The sequence below is a fragment of the Solanum verrucosum genome, unplaced genomic scaffold, assembly GCF_900185275.1.
Source record: "Solanum verrucosum unplaced genomic scaffold, falcon-dt-bn FXZP01000268.1, whole genome shotgun sequence".
NCBI lineage: Eukaryota > Viridiplantae > Streptophyta > Magnoliopsida > Solanales > Solanaceae > Solanum > Solanum verrucosum.
The window spans coordinates 4,689,459-4,703,510 of NW_026019957.1; the positions used below are offsets into that span (position 1 = coordinate 4,689,459).

The 14,052-nt window shown below is 34.0% G+C and overlaps 1 protein-coding gene and 1 pseudogene across 1 annotated transcript; both read right to left on the minus strand.

The window, feature by feature from the left end:
• Nucleotides 1–7: 7 nt before the first annotated feature.
• LOC125814389 (methyl-CpG-binding domain-containing protein 4-like) lies at nt 8–527 on the minus strand (annotated as a pseudogene).
• An 11,734-nt stretch (nt 528–12,261) lies between these two features.
• Nucleotides 12,262–13,116, minus strand: LOC125814390 (F-box protein At3g08750-like). The gene has a single exon (XM_049493839.1). The coding sequence runs from the start codon at nt 13,114–13,116 to the stop codon at nt 12,262–12,264; it is 855 nt and encodes a 284-aa protein (XP_049349796.1).
• Between the last annotated feature and the right edge of the window lie 936 nt (nt 13,117–14,052).

Consider the following 14,052-nt stretch of genomic DNA (forward strand, 5'->3'; position numbering starts at 1 on the left):
TTTGACCTTAAAGTGTTACTATTTGCACCTTCATGTTGGAGTTGGCAAGAAGAGCTATAGAGGGTATAGTATCCTCCATAATTGTGGAGCTAGTGAAGATAAAAAATTGATAATTTAATTTCACTGAACTCAGGATTTTGTTGAAGAAAAGTATCCACTTCTGTAAAGGATCGGAGTTTCTTCCATGAAGGAGTGAAATAATAAGCATCCATTTCAGAGTAATCTTTCCTCAGGTACAATTCTTTCTTAAATTCCGATGGGGTTTTAGGCAAATTGGGATCGTTAATCAACCAAGTTTGAGAAGAATCATACGCAATATCGGTAGGTTCATCACAAGAACCATTGGGTTTGTTGTCGCAGTTAAAGGGTTCTTCAACAAACCTACTTCTGATTTCCTCAAATTCTTCCTGCTTTGAAATCATCCTCTATTTCAAGCATTTTGCTTCATTGTGCTGCCCATATTCCCACTGATGGATTGTTGCCAATCTCGACGATGTCTTCGGAGTTTTCGGAGAATCATTCACCATTTCTGAGGGCAATCAAATCCATTCCTCTTTCTTTTGAAGATCTTTTAACCAAATAAAAACAAGAAGCCACAAATAAAATTAAATAAGCCTCTATATATTTGGAAGCTTGTACTTCTATGAAGAAATAAAAAAATAACATCACTAGGAAAATTATTTAAACAGTACTTAAAAAATATTCAATTCAATAATTACTAATAATAATTGCAAGTATATTGATTCATCGATTTGGTAGAATTTACCTTCAGAGGGTATGGAGAATGAAACCCCAACAATACACAAGGATTTTTTCTTTTGCATGGGTGAGTGAGTGACAGAGGTGATGAATATAAAGAGGGAAAAATTACCGCTTTTTAAAGAATTAATTTGGTTTTAAAGAAGGGGTGATATATCTTTCAAGAACCGGATATATCCCGTCGTTAATAACTAAAAATTAATTTTAGTGACCAGAATTATTTTGGTCGTTAAAATGTACTTATAACGATGTGATTTATCTTTCTTCGTTAAAAAGTGGTCGTTAAAAGACAAGTTTCTTGTAGTGTATACTTATAATGTTAATGAACTTAAAGAAAAAGTCATATAATGCATAGGTTAAAAAAATAAATTATATGTAATATAAAGAGGTATTACATTTATGTGATATAACAAGATTAAAATGGACAATGCATAGAATAAGAAAGGAGTTTAATTATTGTTCAAAGTTGAAGAGGGAGTTTGATTTTTAAAGCAAAGTTGAGGGGTGAAAATGATTTTCACCCATTATTTTAATTATTAACTTTTGTTGTGAAAACATCGTGGGTTAACTAACATACAATCACAAACAAAGAAAATAAAAAAGAAGAACAACACCCGACCCTGATCTCGACCGCGACCCGTCACCCTGACCTCAACTCCACCCCAAAACTTGATCCTCAACCTGATTATTCCATAACCCATAACCCGACCTCCGATACCAACTATGACCCAAGACCTGATGCTGACTGGAGACATAATTCAGACCCTAATCCTGAAGATATTGATCTAAACTAGGATTTGACCTTAACATTGACATAGGATTGAGTCGGGGTCAAACACTGGCATAGGCTTGAGTCGGGGTCAAGGTTGGATCTCGGATCGAGAGCCAAATAGCCAGATCCCATCAAGGGTCAAGAGTTGAGAATCAAGAGTCGGAACTAGGTCTCGAGTCTTAAGGCGAGGGTTAAAATATTCATATTTAAAGCTTTTGAATATTTCTTCATCTTTATAGAAGATATTTTCTTTGCAATTCTTGTAAATGCAATAAAATGCATAAGACAACCTTTTATAACTCTTCGATACTAAGTTATTCTCCTTTAGAATATATCTATTCAGATGTTTGGAGTTCTTCCCTAGAAGTTTCTATTTGATGGTTTTCAATATTATTCAACATTTTTGGATCATGAAATATATCTAACTATTTCCTCTACAGAGAAAATATGATGTTTCAATTGTGTTTTTGAAATTCAAACGAACTGTAGAGATATTATTTCAAAAGCTCAGTATATGTTTGTACTCTGACAATGGCGAGCTCCGTTCATTCTTTGAAGAGAATGGGATATCCCATTTTCTCACTCCTTCCTACACATCTGAACACAATGTCATTGCCGATCGTCGTCATCGACATGTTATGGAGACAAGTATCACATTATTAGAAAATGCCAATCTTCCTTTAAAGTTCTAGACTTATGCCTTCATTATTGCTGCCTACTTAATCAATATGCTTCTCACCTGAACTTTAGATGGAGATTCACCTTATTCTTGATTATATGGTACTCTAGAAAGCTACAACAAAGTTTGTGTCTTTGGTTTTTTATGTTATCCATGGTTACGTCCTTGTAATCAGAATAAATTACAACTTCGCTCTATTCCTTGTATTTTCCTAGGCTATTCACAAAATCAGAGTGCTTATTAAGTGTTATGATCCTGTAAATTCTTGCCTTTATTTATCTCGTCATGTTGATTTTGTGGAACACTCTTTTCCTTATATATCTCTTGAACTAACAAAAAGTAGACCCCAAAATGACACTGTTGAATCTTGGATTGCCAACCACTTTGTCATTCCTTTTACACTTGACCAGCCTTCATCCCTTTACTACACCGCCCCTTGGTCCCACAATCTTTCACCAGTGCACTTGACAGTGCTTCTTCCTCAAACGAAACTGTGAATTCATTCAGTCACCACTCAGGTATGTCTCTTTCTCCTTCATCATCCTCTGACCCCTCTTTACATGATAACACAAATGAGTCAGATCAAAATACGACCATTCAATCCTCTCAGCACATGACTACTCGGTCAAAGAATAACATTCATAAACCCATTGAGAAGTTGTGTCTAAGTGCTAATGTTCATGATTCTTCCAATCTCAATGTATCCCATGTCTCACTATTAACCAAACCATCCCAATTATCTCCAACAACCAAAATCTCCACCAAGCCAAAACATCTTTCATCCCTACCTAAGCCAATAAAACATCATGTTGTTCGTCAAGCTTTAAGAGATCCAAATTGGCATGCTGCTATTAATGCATAGATTTCATTATTGCAAAGTTAAGGCACTTGGTTTGTTGTGCCATATGTCCCTTATGCCAAACCGGTGGGCTCCAAATGGGTATTTCGTGTTAAATATAATTCTGATGGAAACATTGGACGTTATAAAGCTCAATTGGTTGCTAAAGGTTATCTTCAACGACCTAGTGTGGATTATTTTGAGACCTACTCACTGGTTGCTAAACATACTATAGTGAGAGTTGTTCTTTCTCTCGCCGTCCCTAAAGATTGGCCGCTGTCACGATCCAAAAATGAATGTGATGACACTTGTCTATTCCCACCAAGACAAGTCAATCTCAACCGAATGAAAATGAAAGAAATGTAGAAATACAATAAAACAAAACAAGACAAAGGCAGAAAACTTATTCATTCCAAAGAATACCCCAAAAATTGGTTGTCACGTGTACAAGCCACTAATGAAAATACAGAATTCGAAAGATAAATACAAGTCTCAGAATTTATTTATCAAGTAGAACAAAGCTTAAAGAAAATGAAAAAGAGGGCCCGCCAGGATGACAAACACCTACCTCTCACAATCCTTCACGAGCCTCGACTGTTAGGAAAAGAAGATCACATGGGTCCGGGCTCAGAACCTACCCAATTGTAGAAGCAAGGGTTGAGTACCATCAACATGGTATCCAACAAGCAACCTACTAAACAAAGCAACTAGCTAGAAAACGAATACCCCTGATTCTCTAACCGAACCACCTCAAACTACAACATGCATATAAATCAGCCCAAACTTAGCAATTCTACGATACGCAACCCACACGGCCCAATATTCACAGTATAATAGCCACAATTCAACTATTTAAGTGAATTAAATAAGTCAACCTCAAAGTCAAGTAGTTCAGTCACACGAAACAAGTACATCAATCTCAAGTATCAAGCAAGTCACACATAAGCATCAAAGGTATCAAGTCACAATAATCAACCTCTCGTCGGAACTATTTCCCATTGGCACAATATCACTTGCCGACAATGACCTCAGCATAATAACACTCATCGGAAATGACCTCGACCTAATCACACTCGTAAAAAATGACCTCGACCTAATAACACTTATTGGCAAAGACCTCGGCATAATAGCACTCACCGGCAAAGACCTCGGCATCACAACATTCGCCGGCAAAGACCTAGACATCATAAATCATCACATGTATCATCACGGTGTTCATAATCAATGTACACAATCAATATCACACCACACGAAAGAGACAACAATTTGCACAATTTAAGTCCACATTCATGCTTTCAAGCATTTCATCAATCAATCAACAAGGGTTACATTAAGACAACTCACATCATCATGTTCAACACACAGTCTTTTTCATTTCAACCCTTTTTTATTCATTTAGATGTAACAAGTGGACAATTTAACCCTTCACCTCATCCCCATTACTCCCAACACACAAGCAATGGAGGAAGTATACGAGTTCAACTAGAATATAAGGTTTAGGAAGCCACTTCCCTTAAATAAAAAACAATAACTCCAAAAGTTCAGTCTTCCCCTTCTGAATCAATTCCAAAGCCAAACAATCTAAAATAATCAAGTATTCACAATCATCCATCGGAAGCAACAATTCTCACATCAATTATATAGAGTAATGGGTCAAACAACTCAAAACTCAATATCAAAATAGACGTTTGAATATGGAAAATAATACATTAAAACATTACTAAAGCTCTAGGAACTCATTAGGGAAAATAATTTAAAAAATGGGCTCAAACTCAGTTTGCAAACTCACTTTTACTTCAAAACTTAAGTTCACGAAGAACCCCCAATTTATCAACCCAAAATCTTGATTTAAATTCATAAATTTAATAATAACTAGTATTGACGCACGTGCGTTGCATGTGAATATCAAACCATGTACTACACTATTTTTAAAAATAATATTAATATTATGTTACACCCCCTAAAACTAGAAGACTAAGCTAGAGCCTAAAGTGTAAACTAGTAGTCTAATTGAGGTTTAATGTAAAGCTAAGAGTCGTAAAATAACCTCCGGTGCTTAAAATAAGTGTGTTTGGGTGTAGATGTCAAGGTACGACCCCCAAGGACCAACCAAGGGTCCTTGAGGAGGACCAAGAGGCTGCCCAAAAAGCTGTCAAAAAACAGCTTGACCTACGGGTGGGCACCCACGATCCGTGGGTGGACCCATGCCCCGTAGGTGGGGGTCGTGGGTCGAGGATGGACCTCCCCTGTTCCAGTAACCATCCATGAATGGACAACACGGCTCGTGGACCCACCCACGGTCCGTGGGTGGGGTTTCGTGAGTGAGGACTGAAATGGTCCTTAGTTTTTAAGCTAGAGTTAAGGGAGGGGCTTAGGGTTAATTAATTAATTAAGTAGGGTCGTTTAATACTAATTAAAACTAACTATATAAACCTAATAGACCCTTTAAAAATTGTGGCTAAAAAATTTGTGGAAACCTCTCTTTTTATAGCCAATAAAGGGTAGTGTATGAAAAAATGTTTATTGTGCCTTGTAAAAAAAAAGTCACAACCCTTAAAAAAGTTCACAACTCATCGAAAAAAGTCATAACTCTTTAGAAATATCACAACCTCTTAGAAAAGTCACAACTCTTCAAAAAAGTCGCAACCCTGTAGAAAAGTCACAACCCTTCAAAAAAAATCACAACTCATTAGAAAATTTACAGCTCTTTGAAAATGTCACAACCTTTCAATGTGAAAAGGTTTCTGCTTTCCTTATAAAATAATATAATATAAGCAAATAAATATAATACAATACAAAATATAGAAGATATATTAAATTTGGAGTTTTATGTTGGGGTATTATAATAATTTAACATTTAAGTTAGGTATTACATCTTTTAAGTCAGTATAGATATTGATAAAAATAAGTATAACTTACATAAATCACATAGTGTAAGGAGTAAATTACATTATATCCCTACTTTTTTTATTTTATAATTACAATAATCCCTTATTTTTTACATAATCTGGATACATAACTCCCCATCCGAATACATTAATGTTGATACATTATGCATCAAGCTGTTACGCTGAAAAAGGAAAATAAAATCAGAAAATTCAATTAAAATCCCATAAATTACGCTTACATGTTTCTTCTTATTGTCAATCAGTCATACACAAATCTTAACAGAACCAACAATTCGAAAAAAATCAAATTTCTTCTCCCTAGTCATCTTTCTCCATGTTCATCAAAGAACCATTCAAATTAGATTCAAATTTGTTGAAAATTTGATAAGATACATAATGAATAGTTGTTGAACAAACAATTTCTTTTGTGAATCTCAAATCTAGAATTGCAGGAGATCATGAGATGAGAAAAACTTGGAAATTCGATATATAGTAGAAGAAAATCACGGGGAAGTGTTATTGACAGTGGGATTCAAGGATTGCACAATTCAACATTCAAAAATTTTCTTCCCATTCTTCTAAAAACTCTCATTTTTTTAATCAAAATTGCCAATAAAAAATTGAGTACATTACAGATTAACACAACATTCTTCTTCCTATTCTTCCACAATAAAAAAACTCTCAATTATCAACAACATTCTTCTTTCAATTCTTCCAAAAAACTCTCAATTTTTGAATCAAAATTGTTGATAAAATTTCGAGATACATTGGAGGTTTGATACATCGTTGAGGTGAAGAAACAAGATCCTGGATTTTCAATGTATCCGCTATGCATTAATACAACAGACAAAAGGGCTGAAGAGATACATAGCTTTGATGGATCATCTATCCCTTTTATAATGTTGTGTGATTGTTTATTGAATTGTGTTTTCGAGATTGATAGATTTATCAATACATTACTATTTATGTATCTTGTTTAAATTGATAAGTGTTGTATTTCTACTAGATGCATTAAATAAGTAATTGTTGGCCATAACATGTTAGATTTGAGATCAATATATTGTTGTTTGGTAATTGTTATGCATCAGATCGATACATTTGTATAAGTTCGAATTTACGTATCATACTAAAAAAAATTAGTGCATGATACATTATTATTTATGTATCTTATTTTGTTTGAGAAACACTATATTTTAAAATTAAAAAAAAAATACATTATACATGTAATTGTTCCAAAATAGCTTCTTTTTTTGTGTGTGTGATACATAACACAAAGTTTATGTATCAAGTACACTTATTGAAATGATAAACACTAATTGAAGATTCAACAACATTAGAGTTATGTTTAAATACCTTAAATATAAACATGATACATTGCATAAAACAAAGGCTATTGTAGCAGTGATGTATCATATCAATGATAACATTAACAAAAACTAATTTAAGAATCAAAATAAACGAGATACATTAAAAATATGTATCTTTGACAATGATGGTCATGCAATGGTAGATCCAACTTTTTTCTTCTTTTTTGTGCGTTTTTCAACAATAGATACATTGAAAGAAAATAAATATTTTTAACGACAATATGATTAACTAAAATTGCAAAGGTTCAATAAGATTTCAATGGGGGTAGGGGGCGGATGTATTTTTTTTTTTTTTAAGATGAAAAACTAAAAAAAATAATTAAAAAAAAAGAGATTGAAAACTGAAGTGATGGAAATAAATCTACCTCTTGAATAACTTGAAATTATTAATTGGAAATTCAAAAATAGATTAATAATGTAATTATAGAGAGATTTGTGGTATGAGATATCAAATTAATGTATCCAGAAAAGGGGATGATGGGAGCAAAAGAAGGGATTTTTGATATTTTTTGAAATAGTAGGGAAAATAAGAAAATATGATAATAAAGGGTGTGTAGTTAAGTAATTTTTCCTAAAAAAATAGATATAGATTTGTGTAATTTTAATTTGACATGAAATTTTAAAAAATAAAGAAGACTTTTAATTTAAGGATATGTAGAATATATAAAAATGTCTTTTAACTTTGGGGTCTTAAAGATGCCCCCACAAGAAAAAAAAGAACATTTTGTATTAAACTAAATAAAAATAAAAGTACAACAAATAATTTTGAAACGGAGGAGTTCCAATTAAATCTAGTTTGGACTCTTCAAACAAATTTTTGATCAAATCTTTTTTCTCCAACAATTGGAGACTTACACAGCTTGAACACCAAGTTGTAGTTTTGCAATAAAAAATCATTGAACTTCTTGTCAAGTAGAAGTTGCTGCAAAAGTATATTTATGGCTATGAAATGAGTACATATTAATTATCTAGATAGTCTTCTCGTTTGAAGTTGAGTTTTTCCATTATCCTTGTTGCATCAATTTTTGTTGATCTAGCTATTTTACCCACAAAAATATTGGAATTGCATAATTGAACAACTCTCACTATCTTCCTTGTTTTAAGAAGAAGAAGAATACAAAACTTACAAATTCGTAGTTTAAAAGTGTGAGAAAACCTTTCTATTAATAGACAACAAAGAGATATAGATTTGTCTGATTTTATTTTGACATGATATTTCAAAAAATAAAGAAGATGTTTAATTTAAGGATATGTTGAATATATAAAAATGTCTTTAACTTTGTGGTCTTAAAGATGCGCCCCCCACCCCCAAGAACAAAGAACATTATATATTAAACTGAATAAAAATAAAAGTACAACAAATAAATTTGGAACAGAGGAGTACCTATTAAATCTAGTTTGGACTCTTAAAACAAGTTTTTGATCAAATGCTTTTTCTCCAACAGCTTGAGACATACAAAGTTTGAACACCTAGTTGTAGTTTGTGCAATAGAAAATCATTAAACTTTTGGTCAAGTAGAAGTTTCTTTAAAAATATATTTATGACTATGAAAATCATGAGTACATATTAAATATCTAGATATTCTTCTCGTTTGAAGTTGAGTTATTACATTCTCCTTGTTGCATCTATTTTTGTTGATATGTCTAGTTTACCCACAAAAAATATTGTAATTACATAATTGAACAACTCTCACAATCTTCCTTGTTTTAAGAAGAAGAATAGTAAACATACAAAATTTGTAGTTTAAAAGTGTGAGAAAACCTCTCTATTTATAGGCAACAAAGGGTAGTATGGAAATGTGCTTATCGTGCCTTACCAGATAAGTTACAACCCTTCAGGAAAATCACAACTTTTCAGAAATATCATAACTCATCGAAAACGTCACAACTCTATAAAAAAGTCACAATCCTTCGGAAAAGTCACTACCCATCAATGTGAAAAGGTGTCAGCTTTTAATATAATATAAATATAGAATATATACTAAATTGAGTGTTTTAAGTTGGGGGTATTATAATAATTTAACATTAATGTTAAAGAGTTCATGCTTTTAAGGTAGTATAGATAATGGGTAATCGTTGATTTAGAGTTAAGAAATGTTACCCAACAATTTTATCTTGAAAAAACCCACTTGAATCGCCTCTACCGAGTTCTCAAAGCTCAAAAAATGAAAATGGGGAAGAAACCCCAAAATTTAGGTTTAACATTGCCAGGGGTCCTCCGTGAATGCGAGTTTTAATGACCTGGACCTACGCGAACGCGGTAGGTCTCTTGCGAATGGTCAAGACTCCGCAAATGCGGGGTTTTCATCCCTCGAATCCAATGGAACTCTCGAAATTCTGATCTGAGCATCCGAACCCCGAATGTTGACCAAAGTCAATCCAAAGGCTTAATTTCCACAATTTCACAACTTAGGACCTCAAATCCTTAAAAGACTCAGAATTTGAAACCGAAAACTCACACAGATCAGATTCCACATTTCTGAACTGATGGAATCAACAGAATTCCATTTCAACACTCGAAACTCCAAAAGACCCCAAAAACTACTTTCTTAACAACTTAGCCTTTAAAAACTCACAAACTTACCAAAATCTCATCTTTTAACCCAAAGTTCAAAACCAACTTTTCAAACTCAATCATAAAAGACTTGGGGTCGATATCGGGAGGAAAAAAATGATAAATTCTAGAAACTTTCCAAAAATGACCGACCGGGTCATTACATTCGCTTAGGAAATTGGATGTCAATAATGCATTTCTACATGGGCATTTATCAGAAGAAGTTTACATGTCTCAGCCACCTGTATTTGTCAATGAGAAATTTCCCAATCATATTTGTCAATTACACAAGGCTATCTATGGCTTTGAAGCAGGCTCCACGCCGCTGGTATGATGAACTGAAAGCCTATCATTTGTCTCTTGATATTCATCATTTTTAGTGTGATCATTGTCTTTTCATCTATGCAAAATTTGAAGTTAACATCTATCTAGTTGTTTATGTTGACAATCTCATAATTACTGGCAATCCGTCTCACAGTGTTGAAGAATTTGTCAAACGACTTGGGTCTTGGTACTCGGTTCTCCATAAAAGATCTTGGTGATGTGAATTATTTTTGGGTGTTGAAGTCATTCGTTCACCTTTTAGTCTATTTCTTAACCAACAAAAATATGTATGTGAGATACTTGAAAGAACAAACATGGCAGATGCAAAACTAGTGATGAGACCTACCGCTTGTGGTTGATGCCAAGGTTCTAAAGATGGTCCTCCTCTTGAAGATCCAACACAATATGGGAATGTAGTTGGAAGCTTACAGTATTTGATGTTTATTCGTCCAGATGTTGCTTTTATAGTCAACAAGTTGTCTCAGTTTACAAGCTGTCCCACGACAACTCATTGGACCATGGCAAAATATGTCTCGCGCTATCTAGCTGGGACATCAGACCGTGGTCTATTTCTAAGGAAATAATTTCCTTTCTTGCTTCATGCCTTTTCCGACTCTGATTGAGCTGGTGATCAAGATGATTGCTCGTCTACTACAGCCTATGTTGTGTTTCTTGGCTGTCATGCAGTCTCATGGAGTTCTAAGAAACAACGAGTTGTGGCTCGTTCTTCGACGGAGGCAGAATACAGGGTCATTGCCTCTGCCACTGCTGAACTTTGTTGGGTGCATAATCTTCTCAAGGAGTTGTCTGTTACTCCCACTAAAACTATAAGGGATAAGCTAAACAATTTAAAATAAGGCTACGTAGAAGCAAAATAGACAAGGCGTGGGGATGCAGTATAGATATATACATAATGGTACAAAATATACACTAGTGGCACAAAAGTTACCAAAAATGACGAAATGTAAATAAGTAAAAATAGCATATACCAGAAACCTGTTCGAGTGTGGTTTCAGCCTTGAGGTAGGTTACGGTCTTTGACTGGACACAAGTATAATTAAAAATCACAAGAAAGTCGCCTTTGCTAAATGTAAATCTCCAGTTTCAGGTTTCAAATTAAACTGTGATCACTCCGCAATAACAACTCTCGGAAATGGTGGAATAGGAGGAGTAATTAGGGATAAGAATGGTAACTGGAAAACAGGTTTTATGGGGAACATATTCGAGACCACATCTATCAAGGCAGAATTGTACGCCTTACTACACGATTAAAGATTGCCTTGAGGAACAAGCTGATGCCTCTACAACTCAATGTGGACTGTGAAGAACTCGTCCATTTTCTCCACAATGTTACACTAATATGTTGTCTGATTGCAAGGAATTACTCGCAAATCAAGTGGCAGACACGCTAGCAAAGCAGAGGTCTAGTATGTCGGAAGCTAACTATTTTGTGCATTGGACAGTTCCACCTTTGTTTGTGGCAAGGAAATTGGAAGTAGGAACTCTTTTAATTCGGCTAACTAGACCACTACATCGGGTAATTGTAATAGTTACGGTATTAATACCCCCTCCGACTGAACACTACTTACTAGCGTGTTCTGTCCTGCAATTACTATGTACTCATTCAATTAATATAATTCTGTTAACCAATAAAAACAAAAAAACTTCACATTTAATTCTTCAATTATCATGATTTGTGCATTCTAGTTTCCAGACTATTTGCACCTTTGAGTTCGTTAGCAATTGGTCGTTAACAATACTAATAGGGGTACTAGACAATACTCAACTACTTATTAACATTCTATCTTAATCTTCAACTTCCATATCTTCTTATCTAGAGTTATGTTATTGTTACGATACATTGTTGTTGTTGGTTTGTCTTATGAGGCTACACATAAATAAGCTAGAACAAGAGATAAATGAATTAAATGAGTTCAATAAGAAACATGATGAAGAAATGACTTCGATGGAAAAAAAAAAAAAAGGAATCTGAAAGCAGGGGATATATGAACAGACTATATAAACAGCTTTCTCCCGTGAATGTCCGCCTGCAAGTATATCACGTCTTGTCTAATTACCTTTAGGAATTAGGAGAGGATAAAGTTTCGACGTAGGGTACAACCCTATTGAATAAGTTAAGTCCTTCAATTTCAGCTACATTAACTTGTTCAAATTTGTGTGTTGTTGAATTGTAAGCCTCGAACACGAACCCAGATCTATTGAACTTTTGAAACATCATGCTTCCATCCTCCATAAAACTCAAAGGTCTCAAAGTTAATGGAATTGTCAATATCTTATTCCATGAATTTGTTGTCATCATATACAACCAAATCTCACAAACCTCATTATTATCTCCAGATAAAGTAATCAAACAAAGTTTTTCTCCTACAGAATGCAAAACACGTATTCTCCCTGGTATCGTGTCCACACATAGCAATTCCTCTTCAAATTGTTCCTTCTCCAAACAAAAACGTAATATTGTACTATTGACTAAATTTCCAATTCTCTTCGCCATCATATAAACAATCCCATCTGACATAACAATGCTACTATCTAAGAAATCATAATTTGAAGGAAACATGCCAACAGATTTCCACGAGTTACCTTTCGTTGAAAATATATCAATATCCATGTCATTCTTGTCATCATTAAAAACTCCACGTCCTAGTCTAAATATTTTGTAGCTGTCAATACTCGGAAAGTAGCAAAAATTATAAAGACCACCACTCTTACTCCGAATTGGACAAGGGATTCTTCTTGATTCTTTAGTGGCTGGGTTCCACAACACGATATCATTAGCATATGTAATTATAAGAAGTATTCCATTACATGAGAAATATTGTGTGTTACCCAATACCATTCGCGATCGATCAATTGGAACCGGAGATTCGACAAGAGAGATTGTACTAGTAGAACCAAGTTGAGGGACGTCCATGGTGTAGTGGTAGTAATTGAATTGATTCTTCATATTATGTCTTCTACAAGTCATAAAGTACTTTTGGCAATTTTTGTGAGTATCGTAGTGTTGTTTGATGAATTTGTTGTCTTTAATTAACGAATACCATGATCTGCAAACACCTTTAAACCTTATAAGTGATTTCACAGGAAGTTGTGTGAGTATATCAATTATGATATCATCATGAGGAACGTTTTGGGTGTAATCATGGTTTGTAGGGTTAGGGTTTGTATCCATCGGCTTATTTTGTTGTCCAAATAAGCGGTAGAAATTTTATTTATAATAGTGCAAAGCCAACTTTAAATAAAAATTTACGTACAATGTTGTTTTTATTATACAAATCCTATTTATACATAAAATATAATTTTAGATTCCTACTTCATATATGAATATACTAAGAATATGAATTATTTTGTTTATTATATGTTTATATGTCCTATCCAGATATTACTATTTTCTACCAGCCGTAGCAAGTCTATGTCCAAATATTGTTTGACTACACAAATCCTATTTAGACATAAATTAGACATACAAGCAAGAATTGGAGAAATTGTAGCCGCAAAGGAATTCTAAGACCATGCTATATTAGCAAGGGTAGGGGGAAATTACGGACACGGGTCAAAACATATATGTATGTTATTTATGTACATCCACGATCCACCTTTCATTCAATAGAATACCTTCGTCAAAGAGAAGTAGTAATCGGGAATACAATGACTCTATCCTTCCGAAAAAGTCCTCATCTTCTGGAGGTCAAGCCTTTCATGAAGAAACCATCAATTACTTGAAGATGCATTCAATAACAACTTGATAGTTCTCGTTTCAATTTTTTGACTCCGGAAGTCAGATTGTTGGAACTTATGGACAGTGTTCTTGACACGCCTCAATCTACAAGAAGTTATGTGTAATTTCCAA